General features: G+C 47.0%; 3 protein-coding genes and 1 long non-coding RNA gene across 12 annotated transcripts in view; 2 read left to right on the top strand and 2 right to left on the bottom strand.

The window, feature by feature from the left end:
- SLC38A6 (solute carrier family 38 member 6) overlaps positions 1–198 on the bottom strand; it is a 43,226-nt gene extending 43,028 nt beyond the window's left edge. For 4 of the 5 annotated variants that reach the window (XM_030484635.1, XM_030484639.1, XM_030484637.1 and 1 more), the window contains exon 1: positions 11–175. In XM_030484635.1, coding sequence (XP_030340495.1) covers positions 11–151 — 141 coding nt within the window. In that variant the 5' untranslated portion in view covers positions 152–175. Of the gene's footprint in view, positions 1–10 lie in introns of all 5 variants that reach the window. The other variant, XM_030484636.1, reaches the window with a different exon arrangement.
- The window catches only part of LOC115607395, a 15,059-nt gene extending 6,750 nt beyond the window's left edge, over positions 1–8,309 (top strand). The window contains exon 3 of the long non-coding RNA XR_003991224.1: positions 8,187–8,309. This is a non-coding gene — a long non-coding RNA (uncharacterized LOC115607395). The remainder of the gene's footprint in view (positions 1–8,186) is intronic.
- TRMT5 (tRNA methyltransferase 5) lies at positions 254–26,608 on the top strand. Of its 3 annotated transcripts, none has more exons than XM_030484634.1 (6): positions 269–323; positions 1,961–2,610; positions 3,043–3,167; positions 4,710–5,364; positions 6,345–6,423; positions 23,805–26,608. In XM_030484634.1, exons 1-5 carry the CDS (start codon positions 319–321, stop codon positions 6,407–6,409), a joined length of 1,500 nt encoding a protein of 499 aa, XP_030340494.1. In that variant the 5' UTR covers positions 269–318; the 3' UTR covers positions 6,410–6,423; positions 23,805–26,608. The 3 variants fall into 3 exon arrangements, with proteins under 3 accessions (XP_030340491.1, XP_030340494.1, XP_030340493.1); XM_030484633.1 differs by lacking the exon at positions 23,805–26,608 and adding an exon at positions 6,879–7,108; XM_030484631.1 differs by lacking the exon at positions 23,805–26,608 and having other exon boundaries at positions 254–323; positions 6,345–6,684.
- MNAT1 (MNAT1 component of CDK activating kinase) overlaps positions 9,265–26,608 on the bottom strand; it is a 133,056-nt gene continuing 115,712 nt past the window's right edge. For all 3 annotated transcript variants that reach the window (XM_030484641.1, XM_030484644.1, XM_030484643.1), the window contains one exon: positions 9,265–10,440. In XM_030484641.1, coding sequence (XP_030340501.1) covers positions 10,320–10,440 — 121 coding nt within the window. In that variant the 3' untranslated portion in view covers positions 9,265–10,319. The remainder of the gene's footprint in view (positions 10,441–26,608) is intronic.

Below are 26,608 nucleotides of genomic sequence, written 5' to 3'. Positions count from 1 at the left end.
GCCCCCTCACACGCACGCTGCCCGGCGGCAGCAGGGGGGCGGACTCCCCGTCCTCGTCCGCCGCCTCCTCATCCTCCAGCTGCTCGCGGGCGGACAGGTACCAGCCCCGCTCGGCGCGGAGCGGCCCGGCCCCCCGCGGCGGCGGCGCCATAGCACCCCTCGCCCCGCCGCCTCGCCTCTGAGGGGAGCGCCGCCGGGGGCGGGGCCGGGGCGGGGCCGCCGCTGGGCAGGGCGGGGCCGACGGGCCAGCCCCGCCCTCTCCCTCGGCGCGGCGGCGTGGCGTCACGGCGGCGGCCATGACGTGCGGCGGGGCTCGGCATGAGGTGAGGGCGGGGGCGCTGGGCAGCGGTAGCTGTGGTGGCGGGGCGGCCTCCGGGCAGGGGGTCCCCGCGGCGGCCCCGGCCCCACAGCCTCCGGACGGCGCTGCGCAGCTCCGCCAGCGGCGGGCGGCCCGGGCGCGGTGGGCCTGAGGCGGCAGTTGTCAGTGGGGCTCCCCTCAGGGAGAGGCTCCGCGCAGCGCACCCCCCGCCCCGGCGAGGGTCGCTTCCCCGGGTGAGGCCTGGGCGGCGCCTCCTCGGCCTGCCCGCGGATCTCCGTACGCGGAGGCCCGGCGGAGCGGGGAGCAGCCCTTCAGCAGCTCCCCCCGCCCCGGTTTACCTCAGGTTACTCTGGGGGAAGAACGGGGCAAACGGGGACCCCGGTTAGGAGGGAAAGGCAGGCCTTTCCATAGGCGGTCTGGGAACATGTCAGTTCTTTTGGGGCGGCGTGGGTGCAGTGACATCCAGCACGCTTTTGTCTTGGGGCTTACTCGAGAAGCCCATGCGAACTAGGCCAGCAGTTTCCAGCTAGGGAGAAGGGGAATGTCTGAGGAAAACACTGGGATGCTCAGGCCCCGGGATGAAGGACTTCTCTGTAGCACACATGAAGAATGTGTTTTGAGTCAACAGGGAAACGAGGTGTGCATTGCTTAGGGAAGTGAGCTGGCTGGGAGATGTAGGGAGCCCCAGCAAGGAGCTGGGATTTGTAGGGGAGGGAGGATGGGAGCAGGGTCAGCTTGGCTAGGGCTGGGGCGCAGCTTCTTTTTGAAGAGACCATGTGGCTGGTTCCCCTGAAGGAGGGCAGTGCCTCGTACATCAGGGTGTAAATATCTGAGGCAGGCAAGAGAACCAGTTTCCTTTAGGAGCTAGTTTGCATTCCTCCTGTCAACCACCAATCTTAGAACAAACTTCCCAAGAAGTGAGGAGAAATGTCAGCCTCTCACAGCACCTAAATCATTGGTGGCCATCTAGGAGCAGTGATGCAGAGTCAGAAAAGTTGGGCCCCTTTGGACCCTGTCTAGTGTAGGAAACAATGTAAAGAAGTGTAAAGCTACATTTTAAGTCCCCATCCTATGAATGAACTGTAGAAAGGAGTTCAGTTACTTGAACAGACATTATTAATGCTCCTCTGTACCTTTAGGGGAATTCTGCATTTAATTAATGGTCTTTCTGGTGTGCAGCTTGTGGAGCAAAGACACTGTGGAGTGTGTAACCCCTTAACCTGGGGGCAGAAATTGCTGAAGAGTGGTTATGACCACTATTGCTAATAACTGTTTTCTAGCAACCACTGCTTGGTAACGAATCCAACAGTATTCCAACAGTAGGAATAAGACAGTAGAAATTTTTCCATTTGGCTTACTGGGATTAATATCACGTTTATTAGGACAAAGGGAGGTCATTGTTTTTTTGGCAGGAGGGGATTATCTTACTGCTTAAAGTTATTGTTGAAGTCTAAAAATACATTTGCAGGAGGACAGAAATTTGTGGTATAGAATTCATAATAAAGAGCTTTACTAAACTATTGTGGATTGTTTGGTACAGATGGAAATTCTAGTATAAGAGAACAGCAAATCCATGTGATTTGCAGCCTTTTTAATGGAATGATTACATAATGTCTATAAAATGAGTAATTTCTCTTCTAGGACTTTATGGAGATTGGGATACTCTGCCAGACTACTGAAAACTAATAAGTTTGGGACAGCTGCAGCAAATACATCATTTCCAGCAGTTTGGATGCTGTTGGCGCGATATTCTGGCAGAATACCTGGGCTCTTCGCAGTAGTTAAAAAAAATAGGTTTTTTACAATGCCTGACACTGTGGAGGATAAAGCTGATCTCGAACTGTATTCACCGCATCCTGGAGTGCGTGGGATGACACAACTCGACAGAGAAGCTTTTAAAAGGACAGTTGTTGTTCCAGTTCTTAAAATCAAGAAAGAAATTGTAAATACTTTGCTGAAGTCCCTAAAACACGTGGTACTCCAGCGTCCTGGTCTAAAGCGAGTGGTTGAGGAGCCAGGAGATGAGGACAGTAGACTTCTTATTCTGGATCCTCGTAAATTACCAGAATTCTCATTGGGGGAATCAGAGCAAGAGGTATTAAAACAGCTTAATGTTCACCCTGAGGTGTCCAAGTATAACTTGGAGCTGACTTACGAGAATTTCAAGTCAGAGGAGATACTAAGAGCAGTCCTTCCTGAAGGTCAAGAAGTCACCTCTGGATTTAGCCGTGTTGGTCACATAGCTCATTTGAATCTTAGAGATCATCAGCTTCCTTACAGACATTTGATTGGTAGGTAAAAGAACTCTTCTCAAGTAATTCGTATTTATATTAAATATATATTGTTAAAAAGATATTTAACAATTATTCTACTGATAAATTATTACTTGTACAAAGAATACTTTTGAGGGCTTTTAATTGCTTTGTATTTTGACTTTAAATAGCCTGTGTCGATGCTGTAGCTGTGCACAGAAGGTGTAGTTCTCTCCTCTTACAGAAACTGTAGTCTCACTTCACTGAGACTACACTGAGCATTGGGTCAGGGTAAAGCATGTGCCTTAGAAAGGTGTGACATCTGCAACCCTGAATCATCAGAGGAAGGTTGTTCTAATGCTTTTAATTTAAGTTAATTAATTAACTGTAAACAGCAGTGTTTGTACCTCTTGTAGAGCATTAAAAGATTTTAGTCCCTTAACCAGAATATTTTTTGCCCTCTCTGTTCAGGCCAAGTTATAATTGACAAGAACCCAGGCATCACCTGTGTAGTAAATAAAACCAATATTATTGACAGCACATACAGAAATTTCCAAATGGAAGTGCTCGCTGGAGAGAGCAACCTGGTAACCAAGGTACAGTTGATTTTCTCCTGTTATTTTAAAATTAATGTGCTAAAACCCAAAGACATCCACTGGACAATGTGCTGAAGAGGTGCTGTTAAAACCATTCCTTTACACGGTGCCCTTCGTGTCACGTGTTTTAGAGTGTAAGAGTTGGCAGTTACTTCTGCATTCATTCGTCCTGGTCTGCCAGGGGCAAACTCACAACCATAAGGATCATGAAGATATGTATTCTTTGAAGTTCACAGCCTAGATTTTAATGATCTAGAACAGCATGTCATGATACTTTACTGATACGTGACAGCAGCAGGTTTCTTACAAACGTACTAATTACAGACTTTGTAGTATGGGGTGTTTCTCACTCTAAAGCCAGAATATTTAGTGTATTTGATCTAAGAAATTGCTGTTTCTTCATTTCACCAGGCCTTGTGCAGTGGCTCATATGGAACATAAGAACGTGTTTCTAAATCTCAGTGTCTTTACAACCTAGGCAAGATTTTGCCTGTGCCTTTTTCCTTTCCTGTCAGCAGCAAGACAAACCTCATTTCCCCTGTGTTTTGACATTTTTCAGGTGTAAAGAACTACATAACTGCCACACAGGGTTTCTTGGCTTTAGCTGCAAATCTGGCCACTGGTTTGACCAAAAAATATTTTTGGTAACTGTTAGCAGTTCTGTGCTTTTAGAAGAGAAAACATTAAATTACCAAATAAAAAAGTTGAATAGTTTGGTAGAACATCGTGTACACGCACAGAGAAGGGATTTGAATTGTCAAGGCAGAAGTGACAAACAATTGTCAAGGCAGAAGTGCAGAGGGTGCTAGCTCATTGAGCACACATGTAGCACACCACTGAGCTGCACACTGAGGAGTGCAGATGTTTCAGTATGTTCCTTGCTGGCAAAGCAAATGAAGCAGTGATTTGGATACAAAGCTACTTTAATTCCCAGTCACACAATTCAAGTGTGGTGGTGCAAAATATTGTCTCGCATTTCATTCTCATCTGAATAAATATGGTTTCTTTTTAGGTCTGTTCTTAAGGTAGTGCTCATCCCAAAGTTTGGGTTTGGATCAGTTTCCAGATGCTGTCACACTGAGAGATAAAATATTTTTTCAAACTGCAGGGTGGCTCCCAGGGACTTTGAATTTGGGTGACTGTTGCCATTTGTGTGCTGCATCATTCTCAGGGAGGATGATACTGAGGAGGGCTCAAGGCGTAGTCCCAAGGTCTGCTTTCAATAAAGGAGTTGTCAGCCAGCCACAAAAAAAGCCTCAGATTATTATTTTTTTAATGGTAAATTTAAGTTGCTGTTTTATTTCTACCTGGTGACTGAGACATCCATAAGCCAGCCATCTGGATTGACAGTGGGAACATTCCGTATGGCTATTTCTGTTGAGTAGATCTGCTTATACAAGACTCATGTGCACTACTAGTGGGACAAATGTCAATTACCTTTTGATAAAGCACCTTGGTTTTTAGCTGTCTTAACTACTGATAGTGCTTAAATATGCCTGGAATTTGAACACAGAGGCTTAAGCAAATGTTTTGGACTTTCAGGTCAAAGAAAATAATATTGTATATGAGTTGGACTTTTCTAAAGTCTACTGGAACCCGCGTCTCTCCACCGAACACAGCCGTATCGTTGAGCTTTTGAAGCCCGGCGATGTCCTTTTCGATGTCTTTGCTGGGATTGGACCTTTTGCTATTCCAGCAGCAAAGAAAAAGTGCCACGTATTTGCAAACGATCTCAATCCTGAATCCTACAACTGGCTCCTGCACAACTGCAAACTGAACAAAGTAGATAAGAAAATTAAAGCATTCAATATGGATGGCAGGGACTTCCTGCTGGGGCCAGTAAGAGAAGAACTAAGTAAAGAGCTCCCACTTCAGAAAGAAGAACAAAAAACCTCTTTTCACATAGTCATGAATTTGCCAGCTTTGGCTACTGAATTTCTGGATGCTTTCCGGCATCTCTTGGTCAGAGAACCATGTGGCACTGCTGACCTTCCCATGGTGCACTGCTACGGTTTCTCCAAACACGAGAACCCAGCCAAAGACATCCAAGAACGAGCTGAAGCTTCTCTAGGAACCTCCTTGGACGGGCGCTGTTCTACTTACCTGGTTAGAAATGTCGCACCGAACAAGGAGATGCTGTGCATTAGCTTCCAAATCCCAGTGGACGTGCTGTACAAGAGGCCCTGCGCTGACGAAGGTAAGGAACAAACCTTCTATGTGGCACGTGGATTTCAGGCTACACCTTGTGCTGTCTCAAGCTGGTCCCACCTTGTCAGCCCTGTGGGCCACACCAGCCATGTGGTGAGGATTCTGTGTTTGGTTGTGGAGTGTGGAGGCTGCCAGCAGGAGCCTGCACATGTGCAGCAGCTGCAGGGCTTCACGCACACTCGGAGGCAGAGATCCGCTCCTCTGATCCCAGCATGAGCCTCCACAGAAAAAATGGTGGACTGGATAGGATCACCCCACAGGCCATAAACCACAGCTTTGTGCCTTAGATCGCGTTCTGGGGGAGGATGGGGTATCTAATGCCAAGCACACGTTTCTGTGAGCTAAATACTTCAGAACTGGAACTTCATTTTCACCCAGGGTGGAACGGCATGCTTCCAAGTGATGGGTCCCAGTCCTGATGCTCTCCCTTATACTTGAGCTGACTCAGTTTAGGTCTGGAGTCACTACATCAGCAGAATCAGCTTCTGTACAATTTAGTTGAGAAACAGATATCTTTAGAGATCTTTAATGTTGAATTTGAGTTTTATTTTTTCATATAATCAGTCATTTGTTTTTTGAAGTACTTGCAGAAACTCATTGGTTTCAGTGATCTTGGGCTAGTGGTGTTGGGCTCCTCACTAGGTGAGGAGGAGGGAGAGGGGAGGCTTTCAGCCTGCAGTTACGTGAACTGAAGGAAAGAAGGTTCTGATAAAACTTTGATGCCATGAAACTTATTCTTACGCTGTTGTTGGGTAGCACTGAGATGTAAGTCAAAATGTAGCTCAAGACAGGTTTTTTGAAAGTCTTAAGTAAAGATCCCCATTACTGCCATAACAGTTCGCATTCGTGACTGTTAATCCCAGTTTTCATTCTCATCTCTTCCTCTTAAATCCCTGAAGTGTTACATGGCTTGTAGTTCAGTGTGTTCACTGTATATTAAATAATTGGCTTTTTCTAATGTTCTTCCAGCAAAACCAGCCTCTAAACGTCTGTGTACCAGCAACGAGTTCTCTGAAGAGAAGTTTCTGAGCTGAAGACTAGAGTTACAGTAACTACCTCAGTAGTTTGTGTAAGAGGTACACCGAGGTTACCTCTGGTTTACCCCTTGAGTTATTTGAAGCATACTGCCCGTGTTGCCCATCTCCGGTGCCGAGATGCAGAATGCGTGTTGCAACTTTCATTTGTCAGCCTTGCTTCCTGCAGTTACCTTCTTTTGGTTTTCACTGTGGGGTCGGTGAGCAGATTGAAATTGTTGTTACTACAAAAAACTAAAACTTTGCTTTTATATAATAAATGTGTTTTGACACTTTTCTGCTGTTGTTTCACACCCCACGGTAGATCAGTGGCACAGGCCAGGATAGGTTTCTGCTGTGTCACTTTGATAGTGCAGGGCTTGTGGTGAAAACAGATTTTTGTATTTTTCTGGGACTTGTATGCCTCTTGCGTTGGATTCTCTCTGACAAATGGGACTTGTGTCTAAGAACAGTGGATTACTGCTAGCAGATGCACAAACAGCTCCCGTGTAAGTGACATCACCTGTCAAAAACTTGACCCAAGATACAAGAAGGCCCGAATGGCCACATGTACTTGTTCCTAGGCTTTTGAGTAAGAAATGCTTTTTAACACTGAGATGTAGTTAGGGATTGGAAGTAGTTAGTTGGCTCCTAACTTAGCATTTGCCCACCGTTAAAGCAGGAAAGACTAACGCCATTGGCACATTTGCAGATGAAGTGCACACTTGCGTTGAAGTGCAAGACTGAAAACCAGTACCTGGCTCAGTGGTCTCTTGCCTTGGAACCGCGTCTTCCTATGGCTTCCCTGCCCCTGCCACCTCCCAGCCTGCCCCTGCCTCCAGCTGCTCCTCTGCTGCAGTCCCTGGATGATCTTGCTAGCTGGCTGCTTGTATTCTGCAGGGATTTGAAAAGCCTTTGCCTTTGATTTCCTTCACTTACACATCCAGGCTATTGTTGGGCAATGTCAACCACAAACAGTTTATTTGGACAGAGGCCTCAGCTCAACCTCTCAGTTTCAGATATTTTCGTTCAGTCCCAACTCACGCATAGCAACTCAGTGAGCAGATGTCCATCACCCTGGTCCTGCTGTTGTGGCTCCGTCACTGGGGCCTGCAGCCTGGTGTCCTGCTTCTCACCCAAATAACTGCTAAGGCCCAAGGATTTTGCAGGGCTGCCTTTCCCTTGGCTCTGCAGCCAGGGCTTCTGAGCAGGACTTTGCAGGTCTGTTGTCCCTGGACTACATTTATCAAACCAGGGTTCAAAAATCATCATGACTCACTCCTGCTATCTTGAAAGCTGCTGTACAGGTCCCTTCCCTGGCCTGCTGCTCCAGCCCAGCATTCCTCTGCTGCCCTTTAAAATAGCATCTCAACAGCTTCAACCTGTTTGTCGTCCCGTTGTCGATGAGAGGCACGTTGTACCCTCTCCCTACCAGCCACTGCTCCTCAGAGAGCAATGTGTGCTGTCGTTGCTGTCTGCTATGTTTTCCAACACTGCTGCGTGATTTCCTACCCCTGCGCTGCAAGTTTCCCGTAAAAATTCAAAAGCTGTTCCTGTTCTTCAGTGCCCTCCACGAACCCTGCTGTAGCAACAAGGCCCTTGACCACCCTGGAACAATGCAGCCACCCTGTGATCCACACTAACGAACGGGCCTGTCTGTACTGCTGGAAACTGCAGGTCCGTTTGACTGTGCACATTGCTTCACAGTACAAATTTAGGGCTTCCTGGCACTCCTGCTCTAACAGAAACCTGGCTTTAATCAAAAAAATGGTTTAGTAAATCTTAAACTCTTCAGAAGTTTATCAGGGGTGGAAAAAGGGACAGGCCAAGTGGGCCTAGAAACATTGTCAGGGTATGCAGGGATGCAACGAGGAAGGCCAAAGCCCACTTAGAATTGAGTCTGGCAGAGGACATGAAGGACAAGAAGGGCTTTTGAAAGTCATCACCAAGCATGTAGAAGAAAAGAAGTTTGCTGATACGAAGCTGAGGCGAGGGCTGATACACCTGAAGGTTGTGCTGCCATTCACCAGGACCCTGACAGGCTGGAGAATTGGGTAGAGAGAAACCTAATGAGGTTCAGCGAGGCCAAGTGTAGGGTACTGCATCTGGGGAGGAAGAACCCCAAGTACCAGTACAGGTTGGGGCTGACCTATTAGAGAGCAGTTTAGCTGAGAAGGACCTGGGAGTGTTGGTAGATGATAAGTTGTTGATGAGCCAACAGCGTGCCCTTGCAGCCAGGAGGACAACAGTATCGTGGTGTGCACGGGGAGGAATGTGGCCAGCAGGTCAAGGGAGGTGATCCTGCCCTTCTACTTGACCCTAGTGAGGCCACATCTGGAGTACTGTGTTCAGTTCTGGGCTCCTCAGTACAAGACAGACATGGAGCTACTGGAGAGGGTCCAGCACAGGGCCACAAGGATGGTCAGGGGTCTGGAGCATCTCTCTTATGAGAAGAGACTACAGGAGCTGGGCCTGGTTAGTCTAGAGCAGACTGGGAGGAGAGCTCATTAAACATCTCAAAGGTGGGTGCCAGGAGGATGGTGCCAGGGTCTTCAGTGGTGCCCAGCAACAGGACAAGAACAACAGTCATAAACTAAAACACAAGAAGTTTCACCTCAACATAAGGAAGAATTTCTTTATGTTGAGGGTGGCAGAGCACTGGAACAGGCTGCCCAGGGAGGGTCATAGAGTCTCCCTCTCTGGAGACATTCAGAACTCACTTGGACATGTTCCTGTGTAACCTGCTCTGGGTGGCCCTGCCTTTGCAGGGGGGTTGGACTGGATGATCTCCAGAGGTCCCGTCTAACCCTAACGATTCTGTGAAATTCTGGCACCTCCCTCCACTTCTCTTAGCAAAGAAATCACTGAGTCTGGAATAGAGCTTATTCTTCTCTTTATTACAACACAGAAAAAAATCCATTCATTCAATGCACTCCTCAGAGCGGTATTCAACAGCTATTAACAGATGACCCATAAAACGTGGGCCAGGCTTTACTCTGGAGGCACGCGCTGTCCTGAGCGGTTTCCAGTCTCCTGCAGTTTATACACACTTATGGCAAAGACCAGTCCTGCCACAGGAAGACCATCTCTGCTGCAATTAGTCTACATTCTGCTATAAGGAGAGGGGAAGGAACACATAAAAGCAGCAGTGGCAAGGGTCATCCCAAAAGCCAGACAAAGGGAGGTTCCTGCCCAAAGAACCTCTGAACACACAACAGAAGAGTTGCAAATGGAGCTAATCAGGGAAAAAAAAACAAACCCAATTTTGACCACGCTAATGACTTAGCCTTGTATCAAGGCTTCTTAGATTTCTTCTAGAGAAACTCACTTGAAAGACTTCCAGCTAAAGATCTGTTTTCCAGACAAAGGTAAGAACCAAGGGACATCCGTAAGGATCCTGCACAAGAGTTGTGTCAGCACAGTTCCAAGGTTTCTCATCTCATCCAGCTGGCAGGAGGAAAAAACCCACTTGTCTAAACTGGGGAAACTGGTTTTATGGGAAGAAAATGTAGGCCTGAATATTGACACTAAATGTTATAAGCAAAATGGCATTTAAATGCCTGTGCAGATAAAACCCTGCAATAAGAGTAAAACCACAAACTTTTTTATTGAAGTCTGGCTTTAAAAAAAAATTACAAGTGTATTTCTTTAAACCTCAAGCATACATAGCTGAGTTATTCACATCTTCCATTAGATGTGGCTTTTTGCTTCAGCCTCCGTCAGCTACATGACTGCATGTGCTACATGACTAACGAGTTTCCCTCTACACAAAAATGCATCTACATTTTACAAAGGCTTTTATTACCTCTAACACTTACACACAGCTGGGTTTACACAGAAGAGGGACTGCGGTGTAGCCATTGTGCAGATGGCAGCAATTTTACTCCTCACTCTGTTTGGTGTCCCCTGATCAGAGGCTGATGCACGGCAGCTAACTGGGGTGCCAGAAAAGACCACTGAAAGCATCCTGTAAGGCTCGGCTGCAAGCAAGAGAGGAAGTGTAGCCCCCAGCGACATCCTGCGGAGAGGCGGCTCGCACGTGGGTGAGATACCTGAAACAAAGAGAAGCAGCATTTCAGAGCAGAAATAAACACATCCGACACCTGCGTGGTTCTTAGCACAGTCAGGTCAAAGCTGCTTTTTGGGAGAAAGGAAGAAGATGGAGCTGCCCACTGCTAGCCACCTATAAAGGGATCAGGATAAAGCTTTACTAGTTGAAACGATGCCAATGCCGATGCACCTTCAGACAAGCTGTCCAGCCAACACACTGCAAAAACCTGGCTCTGGCAACAGGCTGCACAGGGTTAAGTACACTCACTAGGTCGTATTTTGGTACTTGCTCTGGGGGCAGGGTTGCTTTTCTCCCTTATAAGATGATGATGATGACACAAGTTTTCCTGCACTCCCACAGGAGTCAGTTTCAGCTCTGTCCAGTTAGTGCTGGGCACTCCCAAGAGCCAACCATGCCGGTTGCTCTGATAACAGCAGGGCTGAACTTTCTGCTCTCAGGCCTAAAGTCCACTGACACCAGGGAATTAGGTCTGTGGGAGGCTGTTATTTTGGCTAAAGCAGCCTCTGAACTGCACTATGAGTTCATCATCATCACCTAAGGGCATGTAGCAATAGGACAAGGGGAAAGGGTTTTAAACTGAAAGAGAGGAGATTTAGATTAGATATTAGGGAGTTCTTCACTGTGAGGGTGCTGAGGCGCTGGCACAGGTTGCCCAGAGAAGCTGTGGCTGCCCTATCCCTGGCAGTGTTCAAGAACAGGTTGGACAGGGCTTGGAGCAACCTGGTCTAGTGGAAGGTGTCCCTGCCCATGGCAGAGGGGTTAGAACTAGATGGTCTTTAAGGTCCCCTTCCAACTCAAACCAGTCAGTGGTTCTATCATCTTTGCCATCAAATTTTACACCAAACCAAGCAGGCCAATGAGCTGACGTTGAACCACGCTGCCTGCACTAGCACTTCTGCAAGCTCTTGGCTCCCCTCAGCCCCTTCTGAGGGTTCATAGCCAAGGGCTCCCACTAAAGGCATCTGCTCGGGGCTATGTGGATGGTTTCCTTCAGTGCTTTAACCCTACAGTCCTTGCAGCCCACATAAGACAGATACAAGACCAGGTTCTTGGCTAGTTTTGCACCCAAAACCCTTTCAAAGACAGCCATGGGCCCAGCACAATGACCGCCACAAATTCCAAACACCAGATAAAATACCATAAATGAGAACTGCTTTTCAGAGTGGCCATGTGAGCCTCTGAGCTTCAGCTAGCTGTTTTGATTCATCGCTTGGTACATGTTGCTCCTGGGAAGGTTGAGTCATTCCACCTCTGGCTTGGCAATTCAAGCATAAACTTGCAAAACGCATACAGCCTTTTATAATGTTATCCTGAGAAACCTAAACCAGCTGCACTTCTGGCAGGAAAATACAGGACCACCAGTAAAATATCCAAAACAGTTGCATCTTTTAATTTATGACTGTACACTGTTTCCATAAAGAGTATATAAAACAGGTCAGATTTTATAGGTAAGACATAATAAACAGTCATACCCATTGAAGCCATAAATGTGTAGAAAAAGAGGTTACTTAGAAATGATTAATTACAGTTTTAAAACTGTATTTCTTGCACCTAATAACCACAATGCACAGACATGAGCAACGTTTCTGAGTGATTGCTGGTGATGCTGAAGCTGAGAGACTGAATTTGCCTCCTGTGGCCGGGCTGAGGTGATCTCTGCTGCTTGGTACCAACGTGGGACAGAGCCCGGCCCTCACTGCTGGAAATGGGTTCCCATCTGCACGGCCCAGACCCTGGGGCACAAACCTACTTCACAGTGTTTAGTATGAAGGGAATTGACAAACACGGCAGCAAAGCTGGTCCTGTCTCTTCATCTGCAGGGGAAGATGGTCTCCAGAGGGCTCTGGTTTTGGGGGAGAACGTGCTTAATGCATTCAAAAAAATGTTTAACCTTCTTTTTACTTGTCCCTGAATGTTTTAGGAGGAAAATCTCATCCTTCCCAAAGGCCTTCTTCAACTGCTGTATGAAACAAGAGCTCCTTTCCCCAGCCAGTAACGATGAAAGAATACTGACAACAACAAATAATTTCCTTCAAAACGCTGGTGTGAAACTATCTCCACCCTCCAAGCCAGAGAGTCTTATAAAAATCAATTCTCCTCTCAGATTTCACGTCTCTCATGGTTTTTTCATTGCAGAAACTTCAATTTTCCACTCCTGCGTGGAGCAGTCCAGAGAAAACAGGGGACTACTTTATGTTTCTGCATTAACAAAGGTTGGTTGTGTGTTTTTCATTACTTTTCTTATCGTTAGTTACTTATATAGCACTGAAAGGAGAGAGGCAGAGTCTGTTGTTTCCCTTTTTTTAGGTCATCTGAAATTGGGGCATTAGTTTCATAACACAACCTGATTTACAGCTATTACAGCATTTATGGTTAATTGATATGTGATCTCTGAAGCAATACAAAATCATTGCTAAAAGAGACTCCGATCAACTTTTACTACAGCAACCTGCGTTAATTACCCTTACTCCTGTGGAACAAGCACGACAAGCTGCTGGCTGTCAAGTGAGGTCTTTATTTTCTTGTTAAGTATCTAAACTTACTGCTCTTGACCGTTTAATTACTGTGGTACACCAGGCAATTGCAAAGAATCTGCCACGCCGAAGCCACACAATGAGAAGTGAATGTTTTGCCGGCTTTTCCCCACCGATCCCCATCTGTGCAGCCTGAATCCGGCTGTGCCCTTCACAGGAGAATCTCTCTGAACTGGATTCCTGGGGTTTCTGGCAGAGGTCAACACATCTTTTCATGTACACCTTTACAACAGCAGCAGGAAGAAGCGCCTGCCAAGTTTTATTTCCAAAAAGCCGAGCTCCGTTAGGTCTTGGGACCTGGAGGTAATTGCTCTCACTAGTTAGCAAATTCCAGCACACTAGGTCTGTTTTTCATAGGTTTATTTTAAGTATCTGTAAATCTTATAAGCAGAAACCAGGAAAGAGAGGTTTGCTTTTTCTGGTGCACAGTTTTTTAATGTAACTTGTTTTTACTGAGGGCAGACTGCAGTTAAAACGGCCTGCACCATTATTTCTGTGCAAGGCTAAAGGGCCGTGTGTTCTCTGCCCCATGGTTTCACACTTCCCACTGTAATGCCTACACTACACTTCGGGCTCTGCCCAAACAAGCCCCTTTCCTTAGCTGCAGCCCTTGGATGTTGATCTTCCCCATTAACCTTTCATGTCAATTAAAACACATCGTATTTTGTTCTTCATGAGCCTTCAGGGGGCTCATTCCTGACCTCTGGTTTCTCATCCCCGTGTGGGGGGGTGGGGGGGTAATTTTGAAAAAGCCTCCCGCTTTCAAGGGAAGAGGTGTAATTCACACTTGCTGCAGACTCGGAATCAAGCTGGTCACTCCTGGGGTGGGTTTCCTTCACGTTTTCTCTTTCCGAAGGCTGTGTCACCATCACTTCATCAGGAATGACTGGGACTGCCAGAGAACTACATGGCAGCATTATCCTCTGTGCCCTTCCACCCGCTGCCCAGGCAGCCTCAGCAGCCCTTGGCATCGCCACCCCTTGGCATGGCCGTTTCTGAGGCACAGAGGACCCAACCACAGCTTGTCAGACAGTAACACCTGAGACCACTGGCAAATGTCCCCTCACTGCTCGACAGGGCAGTCTTGTTTCAGAGAAGCTCAGGAAAGACCTCAGAAACAGAGAAGATGGAGAAACAGCACAATCAAACTGGGCTAGAAGAAAACCAAACCAAAACCACCACACACCGATACATCCAACCAACAAGCCAAAAAAAACCCCCACAGTACTTCCCTCCACTCACCCAACTGAAAGTATCAGTGCTTGGGATTATTTCATACCACCCTCCCCACCTGCGCAAGACAAATACACTCCACTGGTGTTCCTGCAGATGCATCACTTGAGGTACATGTGGAGTACTGTGTATATGGCATGCAGACTGTACTTTTTTTGATGTATTAGGTATTTTATGGGGGTGAAGAAAAGAAAAATCATTCAAAAACTGTTTGACAGAACAAAAAAATATCATGTAATTCTATTCCACAGAATAGATTTACTGCTCATCTGATTATCCGCAGTATCCAAGACAGAAGGTAATGGGGTAGACATTAGATCTGGGAAATCTTCCAGATTCATCATATAAATAATAAATAGTGGTTGCATGAAAGCAGGAAAATACTCCAGTCCGGAAAATTGTGTAAAGCATTAGTAATGCAGTAGCACACGCTGCATTCCTGAACCTTTCTAGAGAGAATTGTTTTCATTAGATTTACCAAGTCTCTAAGATAAGCTATCAATGCATTATTCACAGTATCCCTGCAGAGACTGGGTCTTATCAGATGAGAGAAGCACATAATAAACTTTTCTCTGGCCTGTTTTTCCGTGAGGAATGCATGGCCTGGGTTACTCTATAGCCCCTGAGCAGGTAAGAAAGTGAGCTCCTCCACTCAACTGTCGTTTGTTTGAACCAGTTCTACCACATAGTCCAGTCCATGCAGCCAAAGCAGAATTTGTTTATAAAATGAGCCGAGTTCATTGCTGTTCTTCATTACACAGCCCTGGGAAATTCATTTGGGAACAGGCCTTCGCTAGGTGTTACTCAAACCTCACAGACTGTAACCTGCACACCACAAAACAGGTACTAAAAGAAGGCCAGAACAGCAATTCATCCTTCCACAGACTAGCTACAAGCCTGATCCCAAGTTAAAAAGCAGTCTATCTATTTCAGTGGGCACTATCCTTGGCCTTAGATCTTATCAAACAAACCAGCTATTATTGGTGTCAGAAATTCCTGCTGACCACCAGCCAGCGCAGCCTGTTCCAACATAAACTGCAACTTTAACACAGCCATGAACTCCGCAAGGGCCCCTCACAAGCCCAGCTCAATGCCCGAGGTCATGCTTCCAGCCCTGACAGCAGCGAGGCCACTCTTCTCCTCTGCCCTCCACCACAACAAGGGCTAAGTTGAATAGGGAAAACTGTTCCCTGGAAAGGCACAGGTCCATGGCTGCCTCGAGAAACCAAGACGTCATTTGATTGATAAATACAAAATAAGTTTTAATTACTTTCGTTTGAACGTGACCAGGAAGTCAAAAAAAGGACACAAGAAATAACTGTGGTGTGGGGTTTGCTGCAGGCACCAGCAAACAGGCAGGCAGGTTCCCACTGCAGCAGCCAAGGGGGGGCATGTTACTTGTTTTGTTTTCTTTTCATCCCTCTGGCTATCATGCCTCTGTGTATACAACTGCAGCAATCAGCACGAATGTCAAAAAACCACTAAGCACCATGAGCTCCACATATGACAGATCCCAAGGCAGACAGAAAAAGAATGTATTTTTATCAGAGTATGTCACCTGTTAGTCTTGCAGCAGGAGAAGACCAAATCCCGCAGGAATACAAGAAAATGTCACTCTAAATACCACAATACAGTTTTAGCTATTGAAAAATCCTACAAAAGAAAAGAGCTACCATCACCACCACCCTTGATGCCTGAGCAAACCCACCTGCAGACAGCAGTCTCAGCAGTTCAGATTCAGCTTAGTAAAGCCAGTCTATTTTTTTTATTAGTAGTAATACTGTTGAGCTATGCTAGTCTTCTGAGGGCTTAGTGAGCACAAACTGCCCAGCGAGATGTCAGATGGGTGCCAGACTCCAGCTCTGCCATGCCACAAACTTGCTCAGCCCATTTCACATACCCACACCGCAGGAAGTTGCCACAGAACACTCATTTACGCGTCCCGATTCGCAGAGCTGTGCCTGGAGTTCCTCTCATTCAGACCAGCACGTGATCAGGTAAAGAAGCTTAAGGCGTGCTTGTAAAACCACGTGCAGGACACACTGCACTGATTCTCCTATGCAGGGGCTGCAGCTGCCAAAATGGACTGCTGAAAGCACAGTTGGCATAATGAGCCAACCCCCTGGTTCCAACTGACTTCATCTTTGACAGCATTTCCAGGGCCTTACTTGAAATCAATCATAGAATCATAGAACAGCAGGTTGGAAAGGACCTCGAGGATCAACTGGTTCAACCTTTCTAGGCAAATTGCCGAGGTATCTCCAGAGAGGACGCCTTTAACACTGGAGCGGGGGGAAGCACAGCGTCCAGGAGCCTCAGTTCGGAGCGGCAAGAGCGACCGAGGGAGCCTCAAGTCCTCGACAGGACTTGCCCAGGAGCCGGCAGCTCAGCTCACGCGAGCAGCTGACTCACAGGGGGCGGCGCCAGGAGTGACGGCACCAGCCCTCAGTGGGGAAAAACCCATCCCAGGGAGCGCAGCGACCAGGGCGGGCAAACAGGGCGTGGCATGTCAGTCAGGGCATGGCGCGGCAGTTGGCGCAGGCAGCGAGCGGGATGGTGAGCACTCGCCTCAGGACCAGGGCCCGCTCTGGGAGCTCTGCCCCGGCGGTGGCCAGCGTAGGCACCCAGACAGAGCCGATGAGAGGGGAGGCTGCGGCGCAGACCTCGGAGTGTAGAAAGTGCCTCGACTGGTCTCTTGAGGCGAGGGTGCACAATGGACAGGGCTGCACTCGGTGCCCTCTGGTGGAGGTCCTCCTGCATCAGGTGGCTGAGCTGCGGGAGGCTGTTGGAGAACTAAAAGATGCCAGGGAAGCTGAGAGGAAGCTGGGCTGCTTGCTCCAGGCCCAAACTGTGCAGGGGCTGCAAACCAGCATTGCTCACATAGGAAAGAAGGAGGGCAGCAACCCAGGAAGCTGGGAATTAGTCACGAGAAAAACTAACAAAAAAAGGAGGAAGAGGACAATTAACAACAAGGGGCTTCCTCCTAAATATGATGTCCCCACCCAGAACCGCTTCCCAGTTCTGCAGGGGGCCAATGAGAAAGCACCCACCACACCTAATGAACATCCTGCTGATGCACCAGTAAAGAGGATCACTACTGGTGCCTCCAGGAAAAAGCGGAGGGTCATAGTAGTAGGGGACTCTACTTTGAAAGGCACAGAGGCACCCATCTGCCGGCCTGATCCAGTCTCAAGGGAGGTGTGTTGCCTGCCAGGGGCTCGGATCAGGGATGTTGCTGAGAGGCTGCCTGCTCTAGTAAGTCCTGCTGACTATTACCCCCTTCTAGTGGTCCATGTGGGTGCTAGAGATATAGATAGCAGTAGCCTGGAGAACATGAAGAAGGACTACAGAGCCGTGGGAGAGGTGGTTAGGGGCTCTGGCGCTCAGATAGTTTTTTCATCGATTCTCCAGGACAAAGGGGAGGACCTTAAAAAAGCTAGGTGCGTTTGGCAGGTTAATAAATGGTTAGAATGGTGGTGCCATAGTCAGGGGTTTGGCTGTTTAGAACATGGGGCTCCATTTGGGAGGCCAGATCTACTGGAGGCTGGCGGAGCTGGTCTGACAAAGAAGGGGAAGAGCTGTTTTGGTAGGAGGCTTGCCAGGCTGGTCAGGAAAGCTTTAAACTAGATGTGTTGGGGGAGGGGAGCATTGATCCATCCCAACACTCCTGGTCAGTTGCCAGCACCTGTAATAAGTGCTTGGAGCAATGTAGAGATGTTCCAGCTGCCCCAGCCATTGAGTCGGCTGCATTTGGAGCTCAGCTCAGGTGCCTCTATACAAACGCCCGTAGTATGGGGAACAAGCAAGAGGAATTAGAGATGTGTGCAAGGCTACGGGAATATGATGTCATTGGTATCACAGAAACATGGTGGGATGGCTCCTATGACTGGAGTGTCGGAATGGAAGGTTACAGGCTGTTTAGAAAAGACAGGCCAGGCAGACGGGGAGGGGGCGTTGCTATCTATGTCAGTGATAGGCTAGAGAGTATGGAACTCTGTGTGGGGATGGGCGATGAGGTAACAGAGTGTTTGTGGGTCAGGATCAAAGGGAGAACAGGAATGGGGGACATTACGGTGGGGATCTGTTACAGGCCGCCTGATCAAGAGGACTCTGTGGATGAAGCGCTCTACAGACAGATAGGAGCAGCCTCACGCTCCCAGGCCCTTGTCCTCATGGGGGACTTCAACCATCCTGACATCTGTTGGAGGGACGGTACGGCCCGGCACAAGCAATTCAGGAGGTTCCTCGATTGTGTGGAAGACAACTTCCTCTTTCAAGCAATAGAGGAGCCGACGAGGAGAGGTGCCATGCTGGACCTCGTGCTCACCAACAGGGAGGGACTGGTTGGAAATGTGATGCTCCAGGGCAGCCTTGGCTCTAGTGATCACAAGATGGTTGAATTTGAGATCCTCAGGACAGTGAGAAGAGCATGCAGCAAGCTCACTGCCCTGGACTTCAGGAGAGCAGACTTTGGCCTCTTCAGGAACCTCCTTAGTAAGGTTTCATGGGATACAGTCCTAGAGGGCAGGGGGGCCCAAGACTGCTGGTCGATATTCAAGGATCACCTGCTACGTGCTCAAGAGTGTTGCATCCCGACTAGAAGAAAGTGCAGCAGGAGGGCCAGGAGACCTCCATGGATGGACAAGGAGCTGCTGAGGAAACTTAGAGGGAAAAAAGAAGCTTATAGAAGGTGGAAGCGAGGACAGGCGGCCTGGGAAGAATATAGGAGCATTGCTCGGGAAGCTAGGGACCGGGTTAGGAAAGCGAAGGACCAGCTAGAATTAAGTTTGGCAAGGGATGTAAAAGATAACAGGAAAGGATTCTATAGATACGTAGCAAATAAAAGACAGACTAGGGACAATGTGGGCCCTCTCCAGAAGCTATCGGGAGAACTGGCTACCATGGATTTGGAGAAGGCTGAGGTTCTTAATGACTTCTTTGCCTCAGTCTTCACCAGCAAATGCTCTGACCACACCACCCAAGTCTTGGAAAGCAAATGCAGGGACTGTGAGAATGAAGACCTTAGGCCCACTGTAGGAGAGGATCAGGTTCGAGACCATCTTAAGAACCTGAACGTGCACAAGTCCATGGGACCTGATGAAATCTATCCACGGGTCCTGAAGGAGCTGGCGAATGAAGTTGCTAAACCACTGTCCATCATATTCGAAAAATCCTGGCAGTCAGGTGAAGTTCCCGATGACTAGAAGCAGCGTAATATAACCCCTATTTTCAAGAAGGGGAAGGCAGAAAACCCGGGGAACTACAGACCAGTCAGTCTCACCTCTGTGCCTGGCAAAATCTTGGAACAGTTTCTCCTGGAAAACATGCTAAGGCACATGAAAAACAATGAGGTGGTTGGTGACAGCCAACATGGCTTCACTAAGGGGAAATCCTGCCTGACCAGTTTGGTGGCCTTCTGTGATGGAGCCACGGAACTGATGGACAGGGGCAGAGCAGTTGACATCATCTACCTGGACTTGTGCAAAGCGTTCGACACTGTCCCGCATGACATCCTTGTCTCTAAATTGGAGAGACATCAATTTGATAGATGGACCACTCGGTGGATAAAAAACTGGCTCGATGGCCACATGCAGAGTTGTGGTAAATGGCTCGATGTCCAGTTGGAAACCTGTAACGAGTGGTGTCCCTCAGGGATCGGTGTTGGGACCGGTCCTGTTCAACATCTTTGTCGGCGACATGGACAGTGGGATTGAGTGCGCCCTCAGCAAGTTTGCCGACGACACCAAGCTGTGTGGTTCGATTGATACGCTGGAGGGAAGGGATGCCATCCAGAGGGACCTTGACACGCTTGTGAGGTGGGCCAATGCCAACCTTATGAAATTTAACCAAGCCAAGTGCAAGGTCCTACACCTGGGTCAGGGCAATCCCAGGCACAGCTACAGGTTGAGCAGAGAAGAGATTCAGAGCAGCCCTGCAGAGAAGGACTTGGGGGTGTTGGTTGATGAGAAGCTTAACATGAGCCGGCAGTGTGCACTTGCAGCCCAGAAAGCCAACCGTATCCTGGGCTGCATCAAAAGAAGTGTGACCAGCAGGTCAAAGGAGGTGATCCTGCCCCTCTACTCTGCTCTTGTGAGACCCTACTTGCAGTACTGCGTACAGTTCTGGTGTCCTCAACATAAAAAGGACATGGAGCTGTTGGAGTGAGTCCAGAGGAGGGCCACGAGGATGATAAGAGGGCTGGAGCACCTCCCGTATGAAGACAGGCTGAGAGAGTTGGGGCTGTTCAGCCTGGAGAAGAGAAGGCTGCGTGGAGACCTCATAGCAGCCTTGCAGTATCTGAAGGGAGTCTATAAGGATGCTGGGGAGGGACTCTTCCTTAGGGACTGTAGTGGTAGGACAAGGGGTAATAGGTTCAATCTTAAACAGGGGAAGTTTAGATTAGATATAAGGAAGAAGTTCTTTACAGTGAGGGTGGTGAAGCACTGGAATGGGTTGCCCAGGGAGGTTGTGGATGCTCCATCCCTGGCGGTGTTCAAGGCCAGGTTGGACACAGCCTTGGACCACGTGGTTTAGGGCAAGGTGTCCCTGCCCATGGCAGGGGGGTTGGAACTAGATGATCTTAAGGTCCTTTCCAACCCTTACGATTCTATGATTCTATGAAAGCTTGACGTAGACTAGATGTCCCAGAACCCTGCCCAGCCAAATCTTAAGATATCCAAGACAGTTTTTTCCAAATGCTTGGAAATAAACATATCTGTATTGAGTTGACATTTAAGTATTTTCTCCCAACCCCCCATCAGAGGGAAACTTCAACCAACTTTCAATAAGGAAAAGTAAGTGTCTTTATCTTGCAATAAATAATTCAAAATCAAATGCCTACTGACTTTAATGGGTCTCTATTTATTACAATGAATACTTAAGAAAAACACTTCTTTACTGGGCGTTTGAGTTCATGGCTCCCAGAACTTTTATTTCTTAGTTTTGGCTGTTTTAAGTGAAGAACTCTGTTCTAACAGAAACAGCTTTTCCCAGTAGGAAAGCCAAGAAGCCCCCAACCCACCAAATCAATAAAGGAAATCTAGGAGCCCTAGTGATTCTTTTTAGCCTCTCCCATCTGCTTTTTCTAATTAGCAATTTGATTGAAATGCTGTCTGAGTGTCTCTGGGCTGGAGCACATGTAAAGGATGTGTAGTGAAACAAAGTTCTTTAAGCTCTGCTACAGCACATGTCCGCTACAGTGGAACAGCACAGAGGTCTGCTACGGGGGACAGGAGGAGGGGAAAAAAGCCGAGAAAAGTAGTATGTAGCTGTCGCTGAAAAAGCCAGTTCTGACTCCAGAGATCAGTGACAGGTTATTCCTCCCTCTTTTCCCCCACTCCTTCCTTACACCAAAGGGCAAGCATCTCAGACCCTGGCAGCTCAAAGCCACACGTGCCCTGCTGCAACAGCAATCCAGCAGCACCTCGGGCTCAGTGCTTCCCCTCCGAAAGAGGCAGCTTCACTCCCTGCCATTCAGCTACTGCTTGACCAATAAAAGAATCTTGAGAGTGTTTAACATAAGAACTAAGGCACTTTCATTTGATGTTTCACATAAACTGTTTCCTCTTCAACTGGTGAAACACATACTTAAACTGTAAGATACATCCGATTATCCATACCAGAGATATTGTTACAAATTACCTGTGACACTGGTGAGTACAACTGTGAAGCCTGCAATAGAAAAATCTTTCAATGCAAAGACACAAAGTCAAACCAGCCCCCCTTGGTGGATGGAAGGGAACAGAATCGTATTTTACCACACTATTTTCTGTGAAAACTTCCTCTTTTTGTGATGAAATCCAGACTCCAGAGACCCAACGTTTCCACTGAAAAACTAATACACTGGGCAATGGAATGGAGGGAAATTTTCTTGTGACAACTATCGCAAAATACTTCTTCAGTGCTCCTAAGCCAATGTGTCATAAAAACCCCCAACTCTTCTACTGGTAAAAAAACTTAAAGGAAGAAGAGTTTTAGAGAGTACCTGGTTCTCCAGCATTTTCCTAGCCCTGAACTATCAATTCTACCACTGCTCTAGTTTTTAAACAGACATGAGACTGGAATCAGGTACTCATGTTTATTTAATACGTAAACAAACATTTGCCCTTAGAGTAACTGAGAAGCCAATGCTATTGCCTAAAGGTAAGATGAAAAAGCATGAAGAAATTAAGATCAAAGAGAAATGCCTTCTGCCCCACAGAAACTGTCTGATATAATAATTTTGAAAGTGGATGTTTTAAACTGTAAAGACAGGAAACTAATGATGAAAAAGGTTTTAGAGAACAAAGCAAGCTTTGTATTACTCTGACCTAATACGCACTTTCTATGCCACAGGCTGAATGACAGTCCTGGATACCACGTGCAGGCTGTGCACACAGGTTTCTGCAGGCACTGCCATAACAACAATTTTTAGACAACTCCAGTGTTATTGTAGGGTCCTACCCAAGAAGGCACCAGCCCTAATACAGTTATTTCATGTAGACAAAGACTATAGACTCGAAGTACTATGGACTTAGACTACTGACTTAAAGCACTGTAGACTACAGATGCAAAGACTACAGACTTAAAGCACTCTGAAATGAGACATAAATTCCTTAAATGGTGTGAGCTGACCTATACCCGTCTTCAAAGGAACCACAAATCCAATTTCACCTGTAAACAATACATTAACAAAGTTAACAAGTTAAATAAACCTCTTCTTTCCACTGAGCTACACAAGCCACACATTTACGTTCAACAAGAATTCACATGCTTAAATCCAGTGCGTGTTCGATAAACACATTTTGCACCTCATGTGAGTCCAGAATTCACAATGGGTGTCTGTGTATTTCCTTTGATAACAATCAAATGCTACGTTTAATCAGCCCTTTCAAAACTTAAAGCAATGACAGAAATCAATCTGGTTTGGTTTTTTACTTAAATAAAAAAAAAACCCCAAACCCTGCAGCTCCTAGAGTATACCAGAATCCCCAATAGGCAAACTTCAGAGAAGAGAGGCATATTCTCAGACCGTTTAAGTCAACATGCCTTATAAATCTCTGTGCTGTTACAGGGCAGACTCAAGACAATGATTATCTGAAAGTCCTCCTAACTTTAGCAAGCAACTGCCTGTTCTAAAATAAAAATAGGAAATGGAAAGCAGAACCTGCAAACACATTAATCCTTTGCAAAGAAAAACTCAAGGCTATGCAATTTCTTTTTGTTCACGTGTTTCAACTCTGTAAATGGTATTTTGTACAAGCTCTGTGCTGACTTTTCTTTCTTCAGTTGTTGGGGAAGTTCCTCACATCCCACTTTCCTCCCAGTAATATATTTAGTTGTTTTAATGGCTTCATACATGTCACTCAAGAACCATCACTGATTATGCTGCATAAACTGTTTGCTTCTTGTTGCTCACCACACATTTCAGCACCACACATTTTTGCCAGCGTTCCAGACACCATCTCCACTACCATTTGATTATTTTTTCTTTCCTTCAAACTGAAAGGATTTCTGCCTAAACTCTTTCCCGAATAGCTGCTTGAATTCATATCCCCACGTATTCAGGCAGTAACAAAAGGTTAATGTTTATTTCTAGAAGCCTCGCTCACAGGAAGCCTTCCTTCAGCGCAAGCGACTTCCGTAACTCGCGCCTCTGGGAGCAGAGGGGCTGCGAGTGCTCTTGAATGAGCGGGGCACCTGGTTCCCCATTTGTCATCTTCCGGAGGTCACCCGCCAGCTGCCTGTCCTCTCAACACCCAGCCTCGCCACCGCGGCCAAGGCATTCTCCCTCGCTCACGTTTCCAGGTCTGAACTTCCAGATACAGTAAATCAATCAGCCATCGCAGAAACTGCTCCAACAACTGCAAGTAAGCACTTTAACACCCTTGAGCGGCCTCGCTGCATAACAAGGACACTGCAGTCCTAGCTGGAACCCAGCAAAGCGCTCGCTCTGCAGGACTAGTATAGATTACACTTGGGAGGACTGCAGAACTGCAGCTACATTTAGTCTATGACTAAATCAGGCTCCACTTGTACTTGACCCTGAGAAGAATGTCATTGAACACAAGGGCCTTTTCTCAGCTACGACCCCCTATCTCTTCCTTTTCAATGGCTAAAAAGACCATTAAGTCATCATTTCTGTAATTGCAAAGTAGCTCTCTTTTTAACATGTTGCAGAAATGTTTTGGCATGGCTTGATCTTCAAATCTTCATCTTTCCTCCTGCCTCCAACTCCACACACTACATTTAGGACAGAGGTCACCAAAAGAAAATTGATATGTTTAAGTAGTTATTATTACTCTGAGGAAATCAGCCACTGTTTTGTAACTTACTACCTGAGTCACTATTGTTTTCATAGGCTTATCTTTTTTTTTCCTTATAAGAATAGGCAATTTCAGCCTTAACAACATCACTGTGTCTTTCCCCACGGCTAGGGGAACGTCTCCCTGGGTTTGATTTCAGGAATACAGCATCTCCTCTGTCGGCAAAAAGAGAACACAGCTTTTATTCTGAAAGACAGTTCTTTTGGACACACAAATTCTTCTTTTAGGATAAAAATTTCCCTACTGTTCCTCACTCTCTGACTCTGTCTCTGACTTCCGCACACCCCACCGTGTACCATAAATCCCCAGTGCATGGCAAGCAATCCATACTGATGAACTGGGGCTTTGAGTGAGCTACATGAAAGAGATTCCTCCTGGACCAACTTCCATGTAAATTACACAGCTGTGAAGCAAACGAAGCCATTTCTGAACAGAGCACTCAGTCAGGAACACCTGAGGACAGAGATGCACAGAGACTTCCCCCCCCCCCCCCCCTTTTCAGTACATTTGTGGCAAGAGATGACACAGATGGTTCATGGTTGTGCCACAACTGCAGAGTACAGGATAGCATGCTGCAAGCAGAGAGGAGATATTTTTGCCCCAGCAGCTCTGGTAAGGACCTTGACTTGGGGCCCAAGGCTGGAAAATGGACTGGCCAGCACACTCTTAGAAGTGTTTTTTCACATTGAAGGACTGTGTTTTAGTCCCAGCGAGAGAGGATAGAGCCCCTGGGTGACTCAGGTGTCAGGCACAATCACAGCCAGGCTGCAGACTAACAGGGGTCAATAGCTTCCCTTGGCCCTACGCCTTCCCCAGTTTGCCTCCTCCAACTCCTTGCTCTGGTGCATGGCTCTGAAATGCCACTGCAGGGGCACTGCCTCAGTGAGAATGATGAGGCTGGACCTAAGGGGAAAGAAACATCACCTTCTCCCACCCCACCAGCATAAAGGACTGAGAGCAGGAAACCACCACCAGGAAGGCATTTACCACAGACACAGGCTTTGCCCCCAAATCACTTCTGCTGGAAAAAAGCATCATATGAATGAAGAAAAATTAAATACTGTCTCCCCAGGTCAGGTGGTCTATCCCGCTTTCGCTGTGACACAGCATGCTCTGTTCTGACAGAGTAGCAATGAATTCATGTTGTATGGTAATTCCAGCTTAACAGGACTCAAACAAAACAGCACAAGATGTGCAAGAATTTCTAAAGGATTTTTAACCTCTGATACTGATCAGATAAGTAAGCCGCCAAACCTAATAATTATCTCAAATGAATAACTATGAGCACAGAGCTCTGTGCTCGTAGTTATTCATCTAAGATAATAGGAACCCAAAGTTATTTTCTTTAGGCAGTATTTGAAAAGCGTAGTTGTTGAAAGCAAAAAGACTGCAGTTTGAATGATGCTATTTAAAGAAGATGAGACTCTTCAGGTCAAAAGAAGGTGAAAAAATCAGCCTGCCTGGTATTGCAGCTGACTAATGCATTAGACGCTCTGCTTCTTCAGGTTCTGGTTGCCGCTGATCAGGTCAGCATTTCAGTCTGATGTTAAGGATCAAGTTTACAGCTCTCAGCCATGCTGGCATCTGCTCCTCAGGAAAGCCTGGAAGAGGTGCCAGGGAGAAAAGAGGAGAGCAGGAGCTAGGAGAGAGGTCTCCTCAAAACTATGGCTGGGCTAAGAATTAGGAGCATGTGCCCAAATCACACACTGCCTTTTGGCTGAGATTCGAACACCAACCTGCAAAGGAACTGATTAGCCCCACTCTGTTCACAGAGCAGTCAAAGACAGCTCACATGGGTGGAGGGGAGAAGGGAAAGAGTTGCTCTGTTCCCTTGAAAATATTTGCATCATGGAATGAAGGAAAACACCCCACTCCTTCAGTCCTAAGCAGTTTACTTCTCTCTGTCAACATATGGTAAGAGCTATTATTACTTGGCTTAAATACAAAGTATCATCAAGCCTATTTTTCTATTTTAACAGTTTGACATTTCTATTGTGAAATCTGGGTGTAATTATCTGGATTTTATTGTCCCTAACTATTGTGCCCTGGTGGAATTTCTAGAGGAGAAAAAGCAGTA

This window comes from Strigops habroptila, chromosome 4 (genome assembly GCF_004027225.2).
Source record: "Strigops habroptila isolate Jane chromosome 4, bStrHab1.2.pri, whole genome shotgun sequence".
Taxonomy (NCBI): Eukaryota; Metazoa; Chordata; class Aves; order Psittaciformes; family Psittacidae; genus Strigops; species Strigops habroptila.
This window is presented reverse-complemented; position numbering and strand designations above follow the sequence as displayed.